Source organism: Vitis riparia, chromosome 4 (genome assembly GCF_004353265.1).
Source record: "Vitis riparia cultivar Riparia Gloire de Montpellier isolate 1030 chromosome 4, EGFV_Vit.rip_1.0, whole genome shotgun sequence".
Lineage (NCBI taxonomy): Eukaryota > Viridiplantae > Streptophyta > Magnoliopsida > Vitales > Vitaceae > Vitis > Vitis riparia.
Window position 1 is genome coordinate 2,764,423 of NC_048434.1, and position 13,286 is coordinate 2,777,708.

Genomic DNA, 13,286 nt, shown 5'->3' on the forward strand with positions numbered 1-13,286 from the left:
ATTTCAAGTGCTACCAACTCTCCTAAAAACAATTATCGTTAGAAAAAATGTATATCCTAACTTTATAGTGCATTTATCTAAGCGTCCACATTATTCGAATACAAAAAGAGTTAATAAACTCGACCAACCCTTCAATCTGCCAACATACAAGATTAGAAATAACAATTTTATATTAATAAGTTGTATTACCTTTGTTTACACTCTAGATCCTATGTGACAAACTTTCACCTTGTCGTTATAAAAGCATTTTCTTTTGGTAATAGTAAAAAAACATCATTGTCGTTACCATATCGAGTCTTGGTGGTACATTACTAATACAAGTGTTACTTTTTTGTTAGTTCACTTTATTCTTTTCATCATCTAGTTAAAATTCGAGGACAAAGACCTATGTCCACTCATGAGAGAGAGCTCCTATTTTGCCCAACTCCTTTGATTCCATTGACCCTACCTCCTAAGCCTACTTTATAGGCCTATCAATGACAAAGAAAGACAAGAAATTTCTTATGGCCTAAACTCAAAATCTTCTCACCCAGTTGAATCATATCAAGATAACATATTTAAACTCGACATCTTATCATTAATTTTGTGTCTTACAAATATGTCTTTTCCATCCATGTGATCATTCTCTTTTGCCTTGTCCACTATTTCTATTCCTTATCTTATTAATAGGCTTTACCTTCTGGTGGTTGATATGAGTGTCCTTCACAAGAATCAAACTTATCAACTCACTGAATTACCTTTTCACGAGAAAGAGTAATCGGTGTTGTTGAGTATATTCTGTCAAATACCTCCCCAAAGGTATATATTAAATGTCCTAAAGCGCATAAACCTGTGGAGTTGATTATTTTGAGACATTTTCTTGTAGTGCCCATTTTTTGTCTCAACAAAAATATGTCGTTAATCTTGTTTCCAGAACTGGTTTCCTGAGTGCTCAGCCTATTGATATTCAAAAGCATTCTACGCTAAACTTGATGAAGGACAAGGAGAGTTCTTCACACTCTTGTTGGAAGAATAATTTATCACACTAATTGAAAATTGCAGATTCTTCACTAATGCTAAACCTCTTCCATTCTTTTTTTTTTCCACCTTCTAAACTGTGGAACCACAAATATATAGTTTCAACTTAAGCAATAATGAAAAACTATATTTACGACAAATATAATGCTGCAATCGCGGACCTAAAATAATGGGATAGATAAGTGCTCCATGAGGAGAGAATTAGTCATCATCATCATTTCTCATAACATGCGTCCTATATCAAAGAAAGGAGTTGATCTCGCTTCCCATGGGAGAGCCACCATCCCACTAAACCAATAAGAACATATACCTGGTCTAGTAGTTTCTAATATGAATAACAGGGTCATGTTAAATTTGTGGCACTTTCTGATTGGTCTCGTTTTTTGGTAGGTACTGATTCAGGGCTATAATAGAGCTCAAATCTTGCATGCCAGAACTTAGAGGATATTTGAAGTAATTGGTATTATGTTTTACCAAATACTCTCTTAATCTCATACAGGAAGACTATATTGCTAAATATTTAATCTCAATGTGGTCAAATTGATGCCAGACATACAGCACTGACAGGTTGTACTGGCATGTTAGTCAAAGCTTGTGCACAGGTAAAGACTGCATACTAACACCACACATACCTACCAGGTTTCACGGGTGGTCCACTCTTCAACTAAAAAGGTCCAGCTTCACTTTCTAGAAGCCCTGCTAAACATGTCTTTGATGTTTCTTGAATCTTTCTCCACTTTTGCCTTTTTAGGTTGCTTTCCAGGTCTCGTAGTTTTTCTTTCATTCCCACTCTTTCCCTGACAGGGATAAGAGAGGTAGAAAATATCAGTCAAAACTTAAAAGTTATCACAAGTCTCTGAGCATGAACAATAAAATACATATTTAGGCAGATAGCATGCATTAGGAATGTATCGGGGCAGGGTAGGGGAGGGGTCTCCTGCCTTTGTCCCTAATTGTAAATCTATTCCACATCCTCATCCCATACCCTGTCTTAAAACTAGGCAGGGTGAGGATGGAGAATCCTCATTATGAGGAAAAATTCCACATCCTTAATGAAGAAAAATTATATATATATATATATATATATATATATATATATATAAAATAATAATAAACCAATATATTTAATATAAATATTTAATTTTTTTAATTTTCTAAATATAGAATTATATCTAGTATATTAAATAATGACATAATATAATTGGGACAGGGAATAGGATCCCTGCCCCTGCCCCCAACCCAACCCGATTATCAGTCCCCATTTCTGCCTCAATAGGGATGGATCCCCTCGGGAACTTGATCCAATGGGTTTTTCCTTTTGCCATCCCTACCATGCATCCTTTTGCATTCTGCACTACACTAAAACCTCATGGTGCAGAAAAAGATTATGTTCACATGGTCATTGAGTCTAACTTTGTACTCATGCAAGGATTCTTTTTGCTCAAGACTAAGAACTTATATGCTAAAATCAACACAAAAGATTTCCCTACAAATATGATCTTTTTATCATGCAAAGCCAAGACTGGAACAGATTAAGAGGAAGCAGTATAAAAAATCTATAAATGAATCAGGGGTCAGGCAGCTCACTAGTGCACAGTAAAGATGAGCATCCAAAAAGTTCTTTTTTATAATGGAGGGACCTCGGATCTAGGTGATTGTACCTGTAATTGATTGGAAGACCCTAAACTATTGTCTGGAGCAGTTGGATGGAATTCAATAACTGGTGCTTTCATAGTTGCATCCAATAAATTTAACCTGCAAACACAATCAGTTAACTAGAGAATGTGAATACATCTACCATGCCTAAGTTGTTTGATTTACATTATTCTCCTAGTTTGCAAAATACAGTAAGCTTAATAATTTTTTGTTGATGAGAAAAATTCAGAGTTTGAAACAATACTTTAGATGGTCACACAAAAGCTTCAACCAAGGCTCATCCTCCAAGTATTCCCCCAATATTGAGATCGCATCAGTTACTGCACCAACAAAAATTTTAAAATTAATTAAGAATGCAGCATTGTGTCCCCTATAATTTTGGAACTATTGTCATATGACAATTCCCCTTATATAATGCCTTTTTTATTTAATTACTGTCAACTATTTTAGCCTCATATTCTAGTAGTCCCTTTTCATAGTAATCCATTTATTTTCCATTCTATTTAAATAATAATTTATTTTTGCAACAAGTTTCAGAAACCCTGGCTCAAGTGGCAAGGGATTAGGGTGGGGATGTGGGAGGTTCCAGGTTTCTTGTTAAAGATATTGTTTACCTACTAAAGAAGAGAGTTTAACAAAAATCATGATTTTTATTGTTTTGCCTCTAATTTATCCAAGCATTTTACACAGTAATCATGTAAAGCATTATCTTTTGCATGATAAATCATCAACTTAGCATAATAGCATATATTAGTGAATAATTTGTGTTTGGCTCCAACATAGTAACTGATTTTTCATATTCTTTTTGCATTTTTATGACATATTTGGTCACAACTCATATTTGTGTACCTCTAAAGCACAACATGATATATTTTTGTCCTAATTTTGCATTTTTATGCATTGAGTTAGGAGATATTTTTGTCTTACTTTAATGGAGTAATCAAACTCTATACCTATGATGTGAATGGTAGGCTTGTAAATTAGGAAAGAAAAATCTAGAACTTGATAGATGCTCTAGGTCTTGCATAGGTACTGAGTTATTCTTTAGTACCTCAGAAATCAAGTAACCAGAATCAACCAGCCACTCTTAACACCTTCTTTTAGACCTACCTGTTCTGAGATAGGTTGCATCACATCCTGCAATCTAGGTTCATCATAGCCCTTTCCTCATTGTCAATTTCAAATTGCTTCTTAGTTGAAGTATTTGATGGTTCTTTTGCTTCCAATGATGCTGATTTCTCTTTCAGTTGCTTAGATGGTGGAATTTCCTCATTGGCTGAAGAATTTTCTTATGTCTCTTATGCACAAAGGTATAGGTGTTTTTATTGTCATCATTTTGGAGACCTATCCAAAAAAAAAAAAAATAGTCATCATTTTGGACTCCTAGATAAAAAAGTCATGGTCGTAAAAGTGAAAATGATCAGTTTCCATTGGAAAAACATTGCACCACACTAATTGCTCAAAATCATAACTAATATTAAAATTTACTAAACAATAAGAACTCACACAACAAAATGTCTTCTATCCATGCTATTTGATAGCAATTCAGATGGTTCTTCATCTTTAGATTAAGCTTCTCAATAAGTTCTTGTGAAACTATAATGAACCTATCACATCCATCAATAATCATAGTGCATAATCTTTCTCGGCAAAAAGGTCCAAAAGAAGCTAGTATGTTGTCAATCCTCATCTTCGTTTGCCCTTGGTATGGTCACCAATAGTTGCATTAGAAAATTATAGCCTTTAAACATGGTTGCATAAATGGTTCTACTCCTTATTTAGTACCCTCAAGTCAAGAACTTTTGCTCCGACACCAAAACTGATTTAGGACGACCATAGGGTGGTTGTCTGCAATCAAAGAGGTCATCTTGAGCTTATCTAGTTTAGGGTTTAAAGAGACCAACCATGATAAAAGGCTGCGGTAGTGGGGAAAAATTATATTTAAATCAGTAAAAGAGAGAGGATAGAGAAAAAAGATGAAATAAAGTCTTGGAATTTCAGTAATGTTTCTAGGAATCTCAACTAAAAGAAAAGAGAGTCTCATCATCAAAAGCAAATATGTATAAGAAAAAAATATATATATATATCATTCAATTCACTGTTTTCTTGGTTTACATCAATAACCTTATTTATAGGTATTAGAAACCCAAAACCAATTAGTACTCTAATAAGGAATCCAATTAACCTATTTGGATTCTAACTGTTTCTGGAAGACTACTATATCTCCTAATTCATAAGTATTGGAACATAATTATAAACCTTTAGGAAATAGAAAATTTTATGAACTCAAATCAACTTTTCCTAATTGGACTTCACATAGCCTGAATCTACAACATTATCAAAAGACCCTTAACTAAACTAACTTGGTTTCTCCATTCTCTTTTCTTCCTTTTTTGATTAAACTTTTAAGGACACATCCACATCAATTCCCCCTACTTAGAGGAGGAAACTTGACCTCAAGTTTTGGTGGCTTTCCATAGTCTATTAAAATCCCAAGAAATCCTTTCTAACCTTTCTTTCATGTTGTCCCATATGAACTCACTTTACACTCCTCATCTACTTGTCTTGTATAATATGCAGTCCATATTGAATTCACTTTCAACACTCTTCCTGCAAACTATTGATAATAATCTTTTGCTTTGGGAAGTCAGTCGCAAGCTTCTCTTGAGCTGTTAGCCTCTTACGCTTTGGACAAAATTATAAACCATAAGGAAATAAAAACTTGTGTCATTTTGCACATAAACTCCAATAGATTTTTCTATGTTTGGATTTTTATTTTTTATTTTTTTGATAAATTTTTCTATGTTTGGATTTTTACAGTCAATAGATGCCTGATGGAAGGAAATATGTCTCTTCCTGTCTTAGTCAATTGGGTTGGTGTTGGGTGAGTGGTAGTTGTGCATGCTTGCTAGCAGGGTTTTTCCTTTTTCCTTTTTCCCTTTAGCCTCTTTTAACTTTTTGCATGTTTGATTGGGTGGTTCTCTGCTTATTCCCTACAACTAGGGCCCATCCCCTTTTCATGCTTTTTTACATATTTTATTACTTATCAAAAAGAAAGAAAGAAAGAAAGAAAGAGCATAAGGAAGAAAGAAAGAAAGAAAGAAATAGCATAAGGAAGAAAGAAAGAAAGAAAGAAAGAAAGAACATAAGGAAGAAAGAAAGAAGGAAAGAAAGGTTATAAATAGCTTTCTTACAAAAACCATACATGTATCCTTCGTATCACGAGCAGCATAGTTTTTGTCCAATGTGGGTAGAATCTGTTTTAATTGGTGTACCTAAATTACAGAAGAAAAAAATGCATAAAAAACATGAGAATCTTCATAAGGTCTTACAACATGGCCGCATATTCATAAAACTTTGTTCATGAGTGCATCTATATGTCAAAGTTAGAACATAATGGAAACTAGAAGGAAAAGAATAGTCAGCAGTATAGCATTGATTTTTCATCAGTAATGACCATGTCATTTTGCAGAGTGAATAAAGAAATCAATTGGTCGAATGGTTTAAAGATGAAGACAGACCTTATAGCACAGCCAAGCTAAAACCTTTGAGTCATCCAGCCTAAAAAACTTGGAGGATCCGATTTCTGTCAGAGAGAGAGAGAAAGAGAATTATTCAAACAACAACAGCTTGATAAAACAATGGCATGACAAACATCTTGGAGTCAGGATTCATATTCTTAAGATTCTGAACTTTGAACAACACATATAACCAATTGACATGCTATATATTCTCTTTCCAAAAGGACAGACCAAATCAGACTTCAGATTTATCAACTTTTAGCTTAGGGTATTTTCCAACTTCCTATTAAGTGATGACATGTCAGTGCATTTGTCAAAAAAAGGGCATCTGATATGACATAATACATCCCAGTTGGCAACTCTTAGCATGCTTGCAAGTAGAATTTCCATTGAATGAGAGATGTATGGGATTACCTTTGATTTCACAAACTACTTGCATACAATTCTCTGCAATGGGTATTAAATGTTGATATCCAGGATAGCTGTTAACGAACATTATCTCATCTAATTGCCTGAACTTCCCTGGGTCGTCCCTCTTCTGCATTCATTTGCAAGGTATACTAGTTGTTGAAAGAAAACACCATAATCGTGATAAGGAAGTACATCACATTATGGCCTAGGATAATTGATTTACAACACTAAATAGATTTTATAGTGTCAATATCTGAAGCAAATATATGCTTCAGAAAATACCAAATATACAATGGAGAATGCAAAAATAAGAAGGCCTCGCAGACTTATTAACTTGGCATGGACATCATTCTAAGTACTTAAGTGGGATTCTTCCACAAGGAAACATAAAGCACATGCATATAGAACCACATGGTGTGGAATGCTTTCACAAGGAAAATGAAAGGAAATATACATATAAAACCAATGGTGGATGTTCAACTACCAAATTGTAGATTTAAAATGGAAGAGGATGACTGAAACTACCATTTTAAGATATGTTGAATCGGATAACTGAAGAAAAAGGCCCATGTTGCCAATCACAGTAGTGAAAATAAGGATCATGAATGACAATTATTATACCTTCATCCTAGCTTCCTCAAAAATGGGCAACATAATGAAAACAGGATCAACTATAGTGGCAGTATATAGGCGCCCATCTGTCAGAAAAACAAAAGATATATGCAATGGAAATGTCAAATCTAACAGCACAAAATTTTATAACGATTCAAACAATCCAATAAGCAAATATTACACTTTGTATGGCCATATTAAACCAACCTTCACAGACATAATCCCCGAGGAACCAAGACCCGTAAGATTGCTTAAACCAATTAAGTTCTTGGAGTGTCCCATTTTTAAAGAGATAACATGTCGCTTTTCCTGTGAAACAAGTGAACAATATAATATCCCAAGCTTGAAAATTTATGTATGTCCCAAAAGACCCAAGCCTATCTTAACATATAAAAATGAAAAAATGGCAACAATAGCAACCAGTATGGAACACACCAGACCGGACAAATGTCCTGGTAAAAGAAATGAAAAACAGGGAAGAAAAAAAAACCCAAATTTACATAGGAGTTGCATCGGCGTCAGTATGATAAGTTGATTCTAATCGGATACAACAATCGCTTATTAATCATTTCTACCCCACCCAAAACGAAAATGAAGAAACAAAAAATTTGTAATATTTGGGAAAGACAAATGAAATCAATGTTCTTCTAAAATTACCTGATTTGGGATGGCGAAGGGATAAAAATTGCCCTAAGCCATTTCCAATTGCATTAACATCTGCAGTTATAGGTCAAAAAATCATTAAGGCAAATCTCAGAGATATTGAAATGCTTAAGAATCAAGAAATATGGGGATTGGGAGTTACCCGGCGCAATGAGAAGACGAGTTTCCTCAACTCCTTCCGACCAGGCCATGGGGTATTACAGCGACTAACCTGCATTCACCCGATAAATAGCATGACAAAAACAAAAAAAAATGAAAGAAGAAGAGGAATGAGATGAGAGAGGAGGAAGATAAAGACTTGCCTGATGAGCTTCTTCTTCTACTTTGGTTAGGGTTATGTTGTCTTCTTTTTCACCTCCGACACAGAGATTTCCACTGACAGAATTTTAAAATTAATCACCCAACTACAAGAACGTGGAAACTCTAGTGTGAGCCTCAGTTTCACATTTCCATGTATTTGATAGCTTTTCATTTTTTTTTTAGCAAAAATCCATAAGACAAAAAAAAAAAAAGAAACATAAACATGAAAGGGAAAACTTCCTTTTCTATTTTTTATTTTCAATAATAAAAAAAATAATTATATAAACATATAAAATAATTAAATATTAGATATAAAATTTATTTTTAAAACATTAAAAATATATTAAAATTATTTTAGGTTTTTAGATTTTTGTTATACGAAACATGGGAAATAGTTTTAAAAACTATTCTAAAAAATTATTTTTTAAAATAGTTATCCAATAAGGTCTTAACCTTCGTTTCACAGTAATTATAGAAATCACTTTAAACTTAAAAAATGTATTTTAAAAAAAATAAAAATTAGAGTCGGTTTGTTAAATATTTCATTTTCTATTATCTGAACAAAAAAATTAGGAATATTTGACAATTCAAAAATTATTTTTTATTTTTTGTTCTTAAATAATATAAATAAGGTGTTTTCAAATAATATTTTTTAATTGTTTCCTACTATTTTCATTTATTTTTTAAGAACTGTTTTAAAAAATAATCATATAAACAGTTGGATGATTAAAAATAAAACATAAAACATACAAATTATTTTTAAAACATATTTAAATATATTAAAAATATTTTAGGTTCTTAAATTGACTTTGTTTTACAAAACATCTTAGATTAGTTTTCAAAAGTCATTTCTCATAATTGTTTTCGAAAATAGTTACCAAATAGACTTTATATATTTAGCAAAATTTATAAAACACTTTTATTTTATTTCATGTATTTTTTTGAAAATTATAAAATCTATTCAATTATATCTGGATTTAAACCTTTAAGTTTTACTTAAACAATATCAATCATTTACCATCTCCAAATGTCAAAATATGTCATTTTATCCATAAATTTCATGTAAAAAAAAATGGGTATGTAGATAAATTGTACACAAAAATATATATATATATCATATAAAAATTTATGCAAACATACGTATGACAATTTTGTCTTTTCATCAAAATCCAATAAAAAAAAATATTAGAGGAAATTTGATATCAGTATAATTAAAGAATTGAATTGCTTAAGAAATTATAAAAAAAAAATGATATAAGAACGAATGTAATTTATATAATTTATATTTCCTACTTTTACTTAAAATTGATAAGATAGTGATTTTAGAAAGTGTTTTTACTTTTTAATACTCTGAAAACTTTTATTTTTCAAATATTAAAAATATTAAAAACAAGTATTAAAATCATTATTGAACAGACTATAGTTATTAAAACAAAATTACTCTATACACAATCCACTTTACTCTTTTACTTCCTTTGTTCTCTCTTCCTTCTCTTCGTCTTCACCGTCAAGATGAACGACACATCCTTCTCGACGAGTTTAGAGGTTAGATTAGAGAAATCCGAGACAATTTTAAAACTTAATTAATCAATCCGTGCTAAAAATTGAATGAAGAAATTTTACATTTTTCCAAAATGATATTTCACATGACTAAATACTTGATACAATATAAGGCAATACATTGTCATACCATTGAGCAACTGGTTTCAAGAACAAGAAAATCTTAAGGTGAGGATAAATAATCAAGAAAAAGAATCACAAACAGCACTCCTAAATCCTCCTAAATACACATCTGATCTTTCTCCAAATTGGGTTGTTCTTCTCATACAGAAGCCTCAATCCTAGGTTCAAATGAGAAGGCAGACATGAACTCCTTGGCTTCACCTTCCTTGATACATTGGGGCAACTCAATCCATTCATTGGCCACCAGGTCACATAGAATGTATCTGCATAGCTCGCCGGAGTTTATGCAGATTAGTATCTGGTGACCGGCAGCAGCACAGTTGATATCCACCTTCTTGCCGTAGAACTCATGGGACATTGCCGGCGGCATTGCTGCAATCTGACGCCAAGCCCGCGTGTCTTCGTCGAATTTCCACACTCTGAGGCTGGCAGTTTCCAGGAATTCAGACAGCACAACGACTAAGAACTCTCCCTTGGATTCAACTATATCAATGGAATACTCGGAAAGGGCAGGCAGCAACTTGGGGTACTCGTAGAAGAGTTTGCTGGTGAGGTTGCAGGACACCACCGTCCCTGACGAGCTAAGGAAGTAAACGATCTCTTCCCCACCATCTTTACGAGTGATGACTGATGAGTACTGCTTAGATGGGCTTCTCTGCATGTTGGTCGCCACTACATTGCCCGTAATACTGAGGAAATATACAGTTTCATCATCATCATCTGGGTCGGATTGGAAAGAGTTTTCAGGGTTTTCAGCCTTTCTGCTCAGCCTGATCTCTTCTTCCCAGAGGTTCACGCTTGAGTTATAGATTCTAAATGTGAGGGAGGAAAGTTCACCATACACCAGCACAAGCTTGTATGAGTGGTGGGATGTGGAAAACGAGTTCATCGCAATGGCGTGAAGGGATTGATTTTGTGGGGGTTTATCAAGCGGAGGAAGTTGCCTGGTGGAGCCTGTCACGGGGTTGCAGACAATGTAGTGGCCGGAGGAGTTGCGGAAACAGATCAATCCGTCATGAGCTGCAACAGGAATGGAATCGATGTGGGGGTTGAGCTGGAGGAGGGGTGGGTGATTGAGGGTTTTCCAATTCCGTTCGGCGGAGTCGAAGACGACCCATTGGTTGAGGTGGGGATCAACCATAAAAAACCAGGGGTCCCTGGAGGGGATTTGGGAACATGCTAGCTGGAAAGTTGCAGAATCTGCAATTGATTTCCATCTTTTGCACACTGAAGTAAGGCGGAAGAAGACGGAGGTCGGTAGCCACGAAAGAACCCTTTCGAGGAGGTCTTGATTGAGATCATCCAAAGGGAATTTTCTCTTCCTACTGGCCGTGGGAGCACAGAAACCACCGTCGGTCTGCATTGACAAGCAAACTGCAACAAACAAGAAACAACCCACAAAAGAAAAGGAAAAAAAAATCAAAATGGGCTTTGAAAAGGGGAAGTTCCTTTTTGCGAGAGAATGAAATTCGCCTCAAATCACTGCTCAAGAGGCGGCGATTAACAAGAAAAAGAGAAGAGGGCATCAAACAGGATCCTTCAGACCTATTGAAGCACTAACTTCCACTGATTGAGCGTAACAAAACCATAACAGAAAGAGAGCGAGGATGTACCTGTAAACTGGAACTGGAATGCGCGAGGATGAGGATGAGGATGAGGATGAGGGTTAGGGTAAAAGAGAAAGAGAGAGAGATGCCCTTCTGTGGCAAGACAGCAGGCTTTATTAGTAAGATGGCGGAGGAGGTGGGTGGGAAGGAGGGAGGGAGGGAGGAAGCTTCCTAGGAGGCTCTTTTTGTTCCCGTTGACACCAGAGAGAGAGAGAGAGGGGGAGGGAACACGGGTGGTGGCGAGTAAAGTTAAAAAACAAAAACAAAAACAAAAAAAGAGAAAAAGTGAGAGAAAGAATAGGAGAACATCTGTGTAAAACAAAGCTCACTGACTCGCTGCTATGTGGCTTGGAATCAGAACCGGTTCGTTTGTGAGGACTTCTTTCTCAGTTGACTCTGCTGCCTGGCTGCCTACCTAGTCCTTCCTAGCTTCTGATTCGGGTCCGGCGCAAACGAGAAAAGAAGAGAGAAAGAAAAGAAAATACAACAACCCTCATAAATAAAGAAAGAAAAAGGGTTTGGAAAGCAAAAGCAAAGCAAAGCAGCCCTTTGCAACCCACCCTTCTCCATCTCCACCCCCATCTCCTTTGCCTCGGTTCAGGAATCTCTCATATCTCTATGAGGGATTATAAGTATTATATATTGGATTTCTGGTTAATTTAGTTTGTATAAGTCAATGGGTAACAGGAAAAAGCCGTCGATTGCGATATCTTTTTAAGGGGTTGGTTGGCATACTCACGCCCTCATTGCAGAGATCTCGATGCCATGTTGCTTTTGGCGTCCCTCCCCCCATGTACGACGTCCCACAACCACAACCACAGCCAGCCACTCTGCCAGCGAGAAGCAAATCTTACCCACAGATAAAGAAGGGGAACACGGCTCTATGTGTCTCACTTTGTGTATCAAATCAAAACACACTGATAGTCACGACAAGAGCTTCCGTCGCCAGTGCCTTTTATTTTGAAAATAGAAATGATTAAAATTTAAAAATAAAGTTTTGAAACAAGTTTTTGTGGTTTTAAACATGTTTTCAAATAGATCTTAAACAGCTAAGAATTGTTTGTTTTGCAATATTTTAAACATATTTGTCCAAAATAATTTTTAAAATCAATTCTTAAATATATTTTTTAATTATTATTAAAATAATGTTCTATCTAGCGTTTTACATATAAAAAAAAAATCGTTTTCATACTTTATTTTACTGCACTAATTCTAAAAAAAACCAAAGAAGTTTATCCATTTTTTTAATTATTAAACATGTTTTTTTTCGTTTTTTAAATTAAAACAATTTCTATGCAATAGATAAATTTTTGTAAATCTTTAACAGGGATAGTAATGGAACGGGTTCAGGATAGGCACCCTATCCCAATTTCATTTTTTTTGTTTATATTTATTCTTATTCTCACAAAAATAAATAAATAAATAGGAGCAGCGAACATGATTTTAAAAATCGGATTGGATAGGTTGGTCCGATTGACCCAATCGTCGATCGGTCACAGTTCCAATCTGATCCATTGGACCAAAAATAGGTTGAACCAGGATCAAATCGATGAACCGGCCAGTTCCTTTCAAATCAGATGGTTATTATTTATATATATATATATATATATATATATATATATATATATATATATATATATATATATTTTTACAACATCAAAACGACACTATTTTGGAGGCTATAAAAGCACCTTCCAAACTCTCCATCAGTTTGAACTACATCAATTGTCACCTGCCCGCCCTTGACGCGCTATGACATCCACACCAGGACAGCTCCCATCGGCAGCCTGAAAGCGTTGCAAAACTTTCCTCCATC

The 13,286-nt window shown here is 34.6% G+C and overlaps 2 protein-coding genes across 8 annotated transcripts; both read right to left on the reverse strand.

Annotated features, from left to right (window-relative positions):
- Positions 1-1,050: 1,050 nt before the first annotated feature.
- Positions 1,051-8,309, reverse strand: LOC117912028 (ribonuclease H2 subunit B). Of its 7 annotated transcripts, XM_034826447.1 has the most exons (11): positions 8,183-8,303; positions 8,023-8,091; positions 7,875-7,934; positions 7,425-7,526; positions 7,227-7,303; positions 6,609-6,732; positions 6,195-6,259; positions 5,879-5,948; positions 2,918-2,993; positions 2,679-2,772; positions 1,051-1,814 (listed from the first exon to the last, which is right to left on the reverse strand). In XM_034826447.1, the coding sequence occupies exons 2-11, from the start codon at positions 8,069-8,071 to the stop codon at positions 1,698-1,700; spliced, it is 834 nt and encodes a 277-aa protein (XP_034682338.1). In that variant the 5' UTR covers positions 8,072-8,091; positions 8,183-8,303; the 3' UTR covers positions 1,051-1,697. The 7 variants fall into 7 exon arrangements, 5 of the variants coding, with proteins under 5 accessions (XP_034682338.1, XP_034682342.1, XP_034682341.1 ...); XR_004650966.1 differs by lacking the exons at positions 1,051-1,814; positions 2,679-2,772 and adding an exon at positions 3,784-4,017 and having other exon boundaries at positions 2,916-2,993; positions 8,183-8,309; XR_004650967.1 differs by lacking the exons at positions 1,051-1,814; positions 2,679-2,772 and adding an exon at positions 3,784-4,017 and having other exon boundaries at positions 2,916-2,993; positions 5,868-5,948; positions 8,183-8,309.
- Positions 8,310-9,763: 1,454 nt separating this feature from the next.
- On the reverse strand, positions 9,764-12,305 carry LOC117912046 (F-box only protein 13). Its single transcript, XM_034826478.1, has 2 exons — positions 11,477-12,305; positions 9,764-11,237 (listed from the first exon to the last, which is right to left on the reverse strand). Exon 2 carries the CDS (start codon positions 11,224-11,226, stop codon positions 10,003-10,005), a length of 1,224 nt encoding a protein of 407 aa, XP_034682369.1. The 5' UTR covers positions 11,227-11,237; positions 11,477-12,305; the 3' UTR covers positions 9,764-10,002.
- Positions 12,306-13,286: the final 981 nt, after the last annotated feature.